The 12,557-nt window shown below is 34.0% G+C and overlaps 1 protein-coding gene and 1 long non-coding RNA gene across 2 annotated transcripts; one reads left to right on the top strand and one right to left on the bottom strand.

The window, feature by feature from the left end:
* Positions 1 to 2,487: 2,487 nt before the first annotated feature.
* Positions 2,488 to 4,624, bottom strand: LOC104895987 (uncharacterized). Its single transcript, XR_790381.4, has 2 exons — positions 4,341 to 4,624; positions 2,488 to 3,478 (listed from the first exon to the last, which is right to left on the bottom strand). It is a non-coding gene; the product is annotated as an uncharacterized LOC104895987 (long non-coding RNA).
* A 5,910-nt stretch (positions 4,625 to 10,534) lies between these two features.
* Positions 10,535 to 10,846, top strand: LOC104895988 (antimicrobial peptide 1b). The gene has a single exon (XM_010682649.3). The coding sequence runs from the start codon at positions 10,535 to 10,537 to the stop codon at positions 10,844 to 10,846; it is 312 nt and encodes a 103-aa protein (XP_010680951.2).
* Positions 10,847 to 12,557: the final 1,711 nt, after the last annotated feature.

The following is a 12,557-nucleotide window of genomic DNA, read 5'->3' on the forward strand; positions in this document are numbered from 1 at the left end:
TCTGTGAACTGGTGCACTAGCTTGTAGAAACACTCCATGATATTGAATTATTTTTTTAGCTTTTGATGAGTCTTATTGGTCATCATATGTAATCGTACTCCCATTTCACAAATGCTAGATCCGTCACTCAGTAAGGGGAATGCAAGCATAAGTTTAACAAATATTATGTGCCTTCCACATGAATTTCGATAACTTGACACGGATCTAATTATGGTTTTTTTTTTCTGTTGAGTTTATTTTTAGTCTTTATAAGAACAAATGAGTTTAAATAAGTTCAGTTTAGTAAAAATAAGCATAAATAAAGTCTGATACTCTAAAAAAAGTAAGGTTTAAAAAGTTGAGATAAGAATTAATAAGATCTAATAAATTGAGATAAGCAAAAATAGGTAATGCACCATATATGAGCGAGGCGATACACTAGATTCCAAGGGACAACATAGAATTAAAAATAAGTGGACAATTGCTTAAAAAGGGGAGAAAGTTTCTGAGCAAACTAATAACCTCTTCTATTAGCATAATAATTATGGAACAAGAAAAGTATTATAGTTAGTGCACTATATTCTCTGTGGTAATCACTTGTCATTTGAATCATTAAAAAGCAATAAAATAATTATCATACTGCAGGAGAAAACAACAACGTAGCTCGTCCAAGGGGGTTGAATATCCTTTCTAATCTAATTGTCAGAAAATTAGCCAAATAGCGTGATGGTCTAGTTTACTAATCGTGGTTATTTAGCATAAAGCATAAATCTTTGAGTTTCAACCAAGTAGTGTCATATGCCAAAATGCAAAATGCAAAATGGTACCGCTTTTTTTTTTTTTTTTTTTTTTTTTTTTTTTTACCGATTATAACCAAGTATTATATTTAAATCTTTCTTTTAAAAAAAAGTGTTACTTCATAACATGTATAATTGGCGTTGTCAGATAAAGATTTGCGTACCCTTGCCAACGTTTGAAGAAAGTTTATTCAATCAACTAATAACGTTTGAAGAGTACGTCAACAGAATACCAACATAGTGTTGATGGATTAGAATCTCTATAATGGTATCAATTGTTTTGGTGTAGATAGGTATGTCCTTGAATTCAAATATGTAGGCTTAATTAAGGAGTTTGTTAATTATTGGCTTTGCCGTATTATTATTTAGACTGACATATATTTTGTACTCTTGTATATGTAAATTTTAACGACAAAAATAATGCATCTATTTATACAATATAAATTATTGAATAGCTAATGAAACAAAAGCCAAATAGATAGATGGACATGATTGGTGGGAGAGTAACCGCTAATAATAATGGACCTAACAGTATTGATTCTTTGATAGTGAATGAGATAGATCATACTTCTTCCGTTTCACAATATATGTGTTGGGCCCGGAAAATTTCATATTAGCAAAGAAGGAATTAAATATCAGTTAGCAAGAATCATGGGATTGGCATTGACTTTGGGTATAACTGTTGGAGGAAAATAAGGAGGAAGTTAGAGATAATCAAGGCACTACCTATCTTCAAGGGAGTTTGGAAGCATCTTTGAAGGATATCCCACCTATATATATATGTAGTTCAATGTAACCATAGTTTCTCTTCTACTACTTCTCTCTCCACGCACACATTCATATTCTTTATTCTCTACTCTAATATTTTCCATAGTGGCACAAGAAAGCTTGATATTGTATTCTACCCTTGTATTGACGCCGTCGGCATATTAGTGGATTGCTGATCAAGAGCATCACCTGCGGTTTTTCCCATCATTTGGGTTTTCCGCGTCAACAATTCATTTGTCTTTTTATTATTTTATTTCCTTTACATATTTCATTTATCCGTTAATGTTGATTGCCATAGTGTAAAGACCCTCGTTGTTGGTTCCTTTTTCCTTTTGCGTACTTGGTACAAAATTGGCATAAACAACATGCATCATTTGTTTTTTCACGTATTATAACACTCTTTTTTGGACATTAATATCTTTAATTGTATACAAGTAAAAACTATGAAAAGTTGATATTTAGAATCTTCGCATTGAAACAAATTTAACAAGATCCCACATGACTATGTTTTTTTTCTTACGTAATGATAAGAGAAAAAATATCAAAGTTGATTGATGAATAGTGTCTAAATGAGAAATACTATATGTATTCTGATATGAAGGTAGTATATTTGTAGTGGTTTGGGCATTATGTTTGATTTAGTTGACGATTTTGACACCTCAAAGTTCAAGTTTGGGGGTGTCTTTCAATATTAATCGCAAGTTTTATTCGTTATAAATAATCCCAAATTCTAGGCTGCACATCCTTTTTATATTATTCCCAATTTAGAGTTGAATAGTTGATCAATGTAGAAGATATTAGAAACAAAGCCTTGTATCAAGTTCTAATTGATAATAATGGTTGTCTGTTGGATATGTAGGACACAAGGCGGGAGAGATGAAAATGAAAGTGCAGACCCTCCACAATAATTAAAATATAACACGTGAAAAAATAAGTCACCAAATTAGATAATAATGGATGATACCCACAAACTTGATATTATTAATTAAGAAATAATAAATCATATAAAAATTCGGAATTATATGATTTTTTTGACATCGGAGAAACATAAAAGCAAACATTGAAAAAATTAATACAAATCCGCCATTCGATTTACTCTACACCAACAAGCTAGAGTGTGAGTTGACTGTACCTGATTCCAATTTACCTTCATGACTCGACATGATTGAAACCTATTGGCCAGGATACGTATTGAGAGATCCTTCGTCCTACTGTAATATCAAAGTGGCGTTGCACGAATTTATCAAAAGACTTGATCATTACGAGTATTCCAAATTGACCAAAGCTTGCCAACAAAATAGGGAGACAAGAGCCATGATGGCCATCTTCAAGACGGAATGTAAGGATCCACTTGATATTCCATTGAGTAAAATTATCCTGAGAGGCAAGAGTAGAGCTTATACCAATGTTGATTTGTTCCCAGGCTTCAGTAGTGCGTGGCTAATGGGCAATGACAGAATAAATGTTTGCAATCCTTATGTGTCATGCAAACAAATTGGGCAGGCACTGCAAGGGTTTATAGCCCTCGCGATCCTATATAGGTTATGTTTGTTGCTATACCATTGTGCCAAGCTTCCATAAAACAGTTTTCATTTCGACATGATGTTCGAACTCCAAATAATGCGAAAAAATTACGTATCCAATGTAGTCGTCATGCTACATATGTCTTTTTAGGAATAATATGATAATACACCCTATACTTGGAGTTTATGATGTCAACTGAAGTTATCTTATTTATTGGTCGACATATTTAATAATACACTCCTAATTGACATAAGAATCCTTAACAAAGAAGGAAGTTGGTTAGCCCTAGCATAAAATTATTGTGGAGGGCTCAGTCGTGCCCAAAGCCAAATGCCCAAATCAGGTCAAGCTATCTATCTCATTGCCATCTTTAGTCGAGATCCTCCTCTCCCTCTTCTTTTGCGCCAAACCTGCAACTCAAACCTTGTTCTTTGGCGTGGCAAAGAGCAATCGTGCTGTATATCTAAGATCTATAGACTTCAAAGATCGATATATCTAAAAAAATCACTTTTTTTAGTTGTTTTATTTTGAAGAGATTTGATATAATTATATTTTTCTTCAGGTAAATAATGACATATGATAATTGAAGTGAAATGTAAAAATCATGTGAAAGCCAAAAAAAGAGAACCGGAGATATCTATACTAATATATTACAAGGCGTGCGTAAACCAGGAACGGTGCCACGTGGCACTCTCCCTAGGGAGTTTTAGATCATGTAATCCATGTACAATAAAAAAAAAATTAGAAATTGCATAGTATATGTTTTGATCCCGTGACCTCAAGTTCATGTACTAAAGTTTCAACCACTAGACCAAGTAGTATTTAGTTCTATTATATCAAAGTACAATATTAATAAATGAAAATTTTCTTACCCGGGGCATAGCCCGAGCCTAATAACTAGTTGTATTTTAAAACAAGCGATAAAGTCTAATTAAAATCATGTAATCCATGTACAATATAAAAAAATTAGAAATTGCATAGTATAGGTTTTGATCCCATGACCTCAAGTTCATGTACTAAAGTTTTAACCACTAGACCAAGTAGTATTTAGTGCTATTATATCAAAGTACAATATTAGTAAATGAAAATTTTCTTACCCGGGGCATAGCCTGGACCTAATAACTAGTTGTATTTTAAAGCAAGCGATAAAGTCTAATTAAAAGTATGAATTAATAATCATGAATGACACAATCGTGAAACATAAAATTATGACAGAAAATTTGGATTTGCGAGACCATACATCAATTTAAGATTACAGCATTACAGCCTTACCGGGAATAGTTTAATGGAGCAGTAGTAAGTCGGCATGACATAGCGAAGCCAGTTCAGCTAGTAGCTAGGAATCCCTTAGCTTGTCATATCCAACTTGCACATGTGCTTCTCTTTCACAAAATAGTGCTTACAAGTTACAAACATAGAGCATCCGTAGCCATTAAAATTAAAATTTCTTCAAAAGGAATATAAGACCACAATAATGCATATATGGTGATGAGAAAAGGAAATTGTTGGTTGTATACAGCTGATGATGAAAGTTACTTCATATAAAATAATACTATAAAAATATGTGAAACTATTGGGTCAGACCGTCTGACCCAATAGGTCCCGTCGGACGGGACACCATGCTCCCTCAATCAGCCGTTTTCCTCCATCCTCCCTCAAAATTTTTCTCTCTCCTGCTTTTTGATTCTGCAGACATCCTGAAAATCAGTTCAATTCCATGTCAATATTCATGAGAGCACAAGAAACCATTGTTAAGATGATCATACTCTGCAATGAAGGGATCAGGTTTTGTTGCTATAAAGTCTGAATTACATCAAAGAAAAATATCAGAGACAGAGAGATTAACAGCTCGAAAGTAGATAAAGGACCATAACATGAATTATGAGACCAATTAAGACTGCAAAATTAGCCTAATCAGCCGGTCAATGAGCCGTACGTACTCTTCGCAACACCTAGAAGCAGGCTGAACTTTCTCAAGTGACTTCAACTCCTCTCCTGGTTATCATAATAAGAGCATCAGTAGCTACGTCAAATGTACCATTTACAAATTGTACAAATTGTACAAGTATCATTTCGAACAAGAATCGGTTACAGTGATGCAAAAATATCCTGCTCATCCACCTCGCGTGAAGGAGGAGAGAGAGAGGAAAGTGGAAGTGAGGAAAGTAGATGTTAGTGTTTTGTTTTCTTTTCAGTTGGACTTTGTTTTCTTTCAGTTAGACTTTCTTTTCTTTCAATTAGACTTTGTTTTCTTTCAGTTGGACTTTCTTTTCTTTCAGGTAGACTTTCTTTTCTTTCAGTTAGACTTTCTTTTCTTTCAGTTGGACTTTCTTTTCTTTCAGTTGGACCAACTGAAAGAAATAATGGGCCAACTGAAAGAAATAATGGACTAACTGAAATAAAATGAAGACTACCTGAAGAAAAATGTAGACTACCTGAAAAAGAATAAAGACCAACTGAAACCCAAGTAAGTCTAACTGAAGCACAAAACCCACTGAAAAACAAAGAAGACTAACTGAAAACAAATGAAGACTACCTGAAAAAAAATTGGAACCACCTGAAAAAAAATGAAGACTACCTGAAAAAAATTGGAACCACCTGAAAGTCGTCCGACCAAGATTATGGTCGGACGAGTCCGACATACAATACGTTCTCTAAAAATATTTAATAATTTATCTATACCTAGCTCAAAATAAAATTGATTCATCACTCTTTTATTTACACATTGAAAAAGTGGATCATAAAGAATTACAAGATTGCAAGATGGAGACGCATGAAGGGATGATAAAAAGCTAATCATTATTTTGCCTGCTAGCGGGGTAATTATGTAATTTTGCACTACTAACAAGGATAATATTGTCATTTCAACATCTTTACATACACAAAGAAGGGTTGATTTAACAATAACATGAGTCTAAAACACAGATTGGGGTTGATTTATCAATAATTAGGGTTTTGAATACACAAATAGGGGCTATTATGAATAAGCAATTGTAATTTTTGGGAAAAAAGCTGAACAAGACACACAAATCAATGCTTTTTTTAAGTTTATGACAGAGAAACATCACTAGTGGAAAAAATCTTAAATGTCACGAACAAACTGATACGACTCTAACAAAACCGGGTCAGTAATTTCAACATTTTTTGGGCGCTGATTTTTGGGCAATAAACTTATCCGGTTTGGAGGAGAACCAGATCAGTTTTTATTAACTGATACGATTCTCCTCTAACCAGATCAATTTTAGTGGCCCAAAACTACTAGGTCCAACGCCCCCCCCCCCCTTCCTTGGTTCCTCTTGATCTCCTTATATCAGATGGAGCCCTAAAGTTCTCTCTCCCTCTTATTAACCAGCCCCTGCCATTAACCAACCCTAAAGTTATCCTCCCTATCTCTCTCTCATTAACCCTCCCGGCCTTTCTCTCACACCATGTCCTCCTCCCTCCCCCAACTCATCCACGAACAACACATCAACCTCCCAACCCAGCCACGAACGTCACACCACCTTTCCAACTCAGCCACGAACGTCACACCACCTTTCCAACTCAGCCACGAACGACACCCACCCTTCTAACTCATCAACTTAACCGCCCTTTTACCAACTCTCCCATACACTCCTTCATCGCTCGTCGAACCACACACCACGACTGCACCAACATGGAGAATCGTAGACGAAACCCACCAACAGCAAACGTTTCAGATCTCATCAACAAGCGAAGTCAATAAGAAATCGGTTAATGATCCATGGTTAATCAACCGGAGAAGCAACCCTTATCAGCCAGGGAAGCAAAGAAAAGTAAAGAAAGTCGCCACCCTCATCAACCGGTGAACAATGACGAAAGTCCCCACCCTATCAACCGTCGAGGTTTTCAGCAATAGATCTAGGTTTTCAGGTTTTTATTTTTATTTTGATTAATCTTCGGATCTAGATTGTAATTTTTTGTCACTTTCGTTTACAAGCAATGTTTTTCGTTTTTGCAATCTTTGGATTTGATTGTGTAATATTTTCATCTTCTTTTTGTTTTTAGTGACATTTTCGTATTATTGGTGCAAAAGTTGTTTGTATTATTATTGGTAGAAAAATTGTTTGTATTATTGGTAAAAAAATCTGAAAATTTATTTTCGTTATTTGTTTGTATTGTTGGTGTGAAAATCTGGAAATTTTATTTTCGTTATTTGTTTGTATTGTTGGTACAAAGATCTGGAAATTTTATTTTCATTATTTGTCTGCTTAAACTTAGCATCAATAGAGGCTTAATGATCCATGGTTTGAAGTAAATTATTGCAATCTACATAACAAATCGATGGAAAGATTTGAATCCAAAATTTATTATTCAGTTATACAAAGATGTCTTAGTCACAGGGGGGAAAAGAAACGAGAAACAAAAAACGAAAAAAGTTGGTACAATGCTTTGTGCTTTCTACTGAGCACTTTGACAAACTAAAGTCATCCTAAAATCATCTAAGAAATAGTAGTCAGAGAAATAGGGTCAAATCCACAGGAAAAACAATGTTCTTTTCTTAATTATCGATCAAATCTAGATTATAGGAAACGAGTGTTTGTTTGCAATTATACTAAACTAGACAATAACTATATCAAGAATATAAATACTAAAATTCTAGAGCGTAGGTTCACCAATGAACAATATTCCACGATGAAACATAACAATCAATAATGAATAACGCAGTCAAACAAGTTGATTTGCTCTCTCGAGTTGAAATGAACCATAGAATGATATTAACAGGCTCTCACAATTTATTAATACCAACTCTACCTATTGAAACTAGCCTTAATATCAAGTTTATTCCTCTCGACACATAACCTAATATTGCACACTATAACAATCAATTCTGGCCAAATCAGATTGAAAAAAGATAATACATTCAATAGGAATCAACATACATCATCAAATATCAATACTTTATAGACATCCCTTCATAATTGATCATGGATCCCCTTAACCCTAGAAATAGACTACTCAATTATAATTGGGGTAAACATACTCATGATGAAATAAGTAAACATGGTGAATTAATAATCAAGAATTAAATAGGAATAATAAGAGAAGAGAAATACCAATTGTAGAACCAATCCTGTAAAATCAAAGCTTTTATTGAAATTTCAATGTAAATTGGAAAAAAGTAATACTAGGGTTCTTGAGTAATTAAAAAGTGCTTAGAAAAATAAAAGATGAAAATATAATGAAAAAACCCCTCTTTCTAGCTCTATAAGGATAAGTAATTATATTAAAACCAAAACCGGCGTAACACGTGCTTCAAAAGCCTTAAAAACAGCCCCGCCTGACCAACCGGGGCGAAGTCCACCCGGTCGGGCAGTTGTCAGGTCATAAATCGTAGAATATGAAATGGTGCTCCTCCCTTTCGGACTTGCAACAAAATATTTTATTTTCTTCCAAATCTTTTACAAACTATGAAATTTGGCTAAGTAAGGGCGTTCGGGCAGCCGGGGAGGATTCCGCCCGGCCGTGCGGTCGTCAGCTTGCACAAAATCTCTATCTTCAAAATGTCATAACTTCTTCGTTATTCGTTGGAATTAGGCAAGTGATCACTCGTTGGAAAGATCTTGAAATGTAGAATCTAACACAATTGAAATCACTGCATTTAGATTTTTAGAACTTGAGATATAATTAAAAGAGTGGACTGGAGTCATTTTTCTACTTCTTTCACTAGTCGCTTCACTTCAAAAATCTTCCAACTCAATGCTCGTGCTCTCGAAACAACATTATCTCTTGTAGTGATATAAAGAGTAGGAAATGCACTAAAATATGCTAATTCTTACAATGATCAATCTCAAAATACAAACACACTACATGGAGCACATTAGTAGTAAAAATGGCTCCGAAGAGCAGAATTAAGACCAATAACCAATGAGAGATGGGGGTAAAATCTCTATATAAAATAGATATAGAACACTTTTTTTTAAATACCACATGTTGCTCAACTGATCTGTTCATTACATAAAACCGGATTAGTTAAGTTTCGAACCAGGTCGGTTGACTTTGCCTATCAACTGCAAGCCCACATTATCCGGACTAAAAGTGGATATGTAAGCCCGATTTTAACAGGATCGTATGGACTTTTTTTAATTAGCGCATGCTTTTGACAAATCACCACAATGGTACTTTTTACACGCAAGTCAATGCCCCATACCATATTCCCCTTGTTAGTGGGAAAATGTGCCTACTAACTATTATCGATTTATCATCCCTTAGACGCATGTACCTTACCTACCATTATTTATCCATTATCATCGATCAGTACATGTTTTATACAACCATCATCGATACTCTTTATTTATCTATTATCACAATCATATTTATAGATTCCGCCTCATATTTGCCTTTGCCTTGAGAATATGCTATGCGGCAATATTAGATCATACATGATTTGACATTTCGTTCTCAAGTTAATGCCTCCAAAAATGAAAAAGAAAAAAGAAAAGTCAGTAAGATGTCGTATTAATATTTTTGGGTGTAAAAGTTGGTCTTAATTATATAATTGTTTATGTATTTTAAGATATGCAATTATGCATAAATATTTCGAAATATTATGCTTCAATTTCAGTTACATATTTCAACCTTCCACCCTCTTTCTAAATTTCTTTTCATTCCATAACAAGTAATACCTCTATAAGCTTACCCCACCTCCGCCAATCTCGTAGCTCTAATGCAATATACAAGCATATATCTACATGTTGCTGCTATTAATTACTTGACCCTATTGTCTCCATGTACACCCCAAAACTGTAATATAAAAGTATTATAGATTCATAGTAAGGCACACGTCATGTTAATTGTTAAATAACAAAAAGCTCGTTGATTGCACAAGACTAAATGTCATTATTGCTATAAAAAAAAAGTAGAAGGGATGTCATGATGATGAAGTAATGCTCTATATGCTACAAAGGCCCAAAACAAAGTCCCCCTTAGAAAGCTTAAAATCATCGAGCTATATAGGCCCAATTTAAAGACATGAAAGTAGTTTGTGTCAAAGCCCAAATCTTATAGAACTAATAAATGGATCAGTTTAACTCCTATAGTAAGTCCTACTATAAGACAACTACAGCAGCCTGCATTGACTCCCTTGAGTTGAGCACAAAACACTTATCAGTCACTGATATGACCACTTATCCGTCCGCCGAGAGTTGAAGAACCACCATCACTGACTTCCAATATCCATCGGTCAAACCGCAACAGCTCGTACCGCCCCTCACCGCCATCTGTTTCGTTCTTCACACACTTGTTCGACATTTGTCATTCAAACAAATACAATCCTATCATGCACAAATGACATAATTGCATTTTCTCCAAATTATCCAAATCCATTACACCCTATAAGTACCAGTTTATCCATCACCACATTTCACAATCATAAAGAGTTCATAACTAAAAAGTAAGGAGATCAATAAGAAAGAAAAAAAAACTAAGTTTATTTTGTTCCTAAGAAAATGATGAAGCTAAGGAGTTGTGTGATTGTTATGGTGATCATGGCAATGATGATGGTGGAGATATCAATGGCCTTCCAGTGCGGGAGACAAGCGGGTGGTGCGCGTTGCCCTGGCGGGCTGTGCTGCAGCCAGTATGGGTACTGTGGCACCACGTCTCAATATTGTGGGCGTGGACAATGCCAGGGCCAGTGTAGGCTTGTGGCGCCTGATGAGCAGGTGCAAGTCCACCCATCTACTACTAATGATAATCCTCAAAATGGAAAAGATGTTCCTGATGCTCAAGTTGGTGGAGCTAAAGTTGGAGCTCCTTGAACCTGATAAACTTGTCCTAATGGGTTGAATCATGTCGCAAAATCGTTTTGCGTTAGTTTATGGCTTTGTTATTAGAAATAAGCTCTTATGAGAGCACTTCGTTTAAGTTATGATCGTGGCTTTCTTGTTATTTAGACTAATAATGTTGTTTGTTTTTGTATCATTTTATGTCATCCTTCTGCTTTACAATATGTAATATACGCATTTTACTTCAATAGAAAAATAATCACCCCTTTTCCATTTTTTTTGTTGTGTGACCGAAAACGGTTTTCCTAAATCCTAGATATTGCTAAAAAAAAACACTGGATCATGCATTAGTATTAAACTGATCGAATTATTTGGTTATTATTGTTGTGACAAGATGTAATTAACGAAGTAAAATATTAATGAACAATTAACAAAAGTTATTGACATACATGGTTCACTAACAATCTATTAGCTATATTTATAGATAAAGGAGAAGTGATTTTAGGTTTAGAAGAGAGTGAAGATTACATAATGTAAAGGTAGAAAGTTAATTATAAGGTTTATATAGTACTCTACTAATTACCTAAACATATTGGCCTCAACCCGAAACTAAAACAAACTCGTTATATTAATTAGCATATATTGAAAAAACAAGAACCCCGTGCTAGGTTAATTCTAGCGCCATATAGATAATTCAAAGGGTAGTTCAACAATTATTTTTTTAAGTTCATGTGAAAAACAGCTTTTCTTACCATGATAAATAGTACTCCTACGTAATAACCACGCACTATCTCACATACCGTTTTAGTAGGTAATCGATTCCACTTCATTTCCTTCAAATATAAAATTGTCTGATTGTCTCTTAACCAAATAAAACTGAACAAGCTACTTCCATTCCCCCATAGACAATATGTTCGTTCTAAGTTAAAAACCAATGTAATATGAAGAAATCTTGTCTCTAAAAAGGAAAGAGATTGAAAAGTAGCTTTCAATCTTTCCATAGCCAAAAAAAAAATATAATAGAAAAGAAAATTATAAATTAGAAAAACTGAAATAAATGATTCCAACTCCCACAGTTCTGTAACTTAGCCCAATTTTGAATTAATTAGGAATAATCTCAAATTTTGGCTAATCATTCTCATAATAATCCAAACTCGTATTTTCAGTGACTTTACGAGTCCTTTTATGTCTATAATATGTGGAAAATTAACAATTGTATTATTTTGAGAAGGTATACACTAAACTCGAGATTATTTTAGAATAATCTAAAATTAAGATGTTTTTAGAAGACACATAAAATTGAAATTATTCATCTTAATTTTCTTTATAAATATAGTCGAGCGCACACGTGCATTTTATCAAGACATCTGATTCCGACTTTTAATCACTATAAGCCCATTAACATCAATCTATGTCAAGTGACTCACATATTAAGTCCGAGAATTGTAAATAATATAATCCAGAATAATTTATGCACCGATGGATAGAGACTATTATAGTTAATATACCATTTTTGTTTTGGGAACTTTTTTTATTTTAGGCCTTGCTAGAGTTTAAGATTTAGTTATTGTTGTTAGGTTGTTAAGAGTTTACTAATATTGTTAGTTAGTTTATTAGATAACATTAGTTTGGTTACCTATTGTAATTAGTATAAATAGGTAGGATGTAATATTCTAACAACTTACTTCTTTTACTCCTTACATCATAATAATACATGTTTCATTACTCTTTCTCTCTACGCTCT

Source organism: Beta vulgaris, chromosome 6 (genome assembly GCF_026745355.1).
Source record: "Beta vulgaris subsp. vulgaris cultivar EL10 chromosome 6, EL10.2, whole genome shotgun sequence".
Lineage (NCBI taxonomy): Eukaryota > Viridiplantae > Streptophyta > Magnoliopsida > Caryophyllales > Amaranthaceae > Beta > Beta vulgaris.

Excerpts from the sequence above, each read along its gene's own strand:
- LOC104895988 (XM_010682649.3), top strand. The coding sequence starts at position 10,535 with ATGATGAAGCTAAGGAGTTGTGTGATTGTTATGGTGATCATGGCAATG.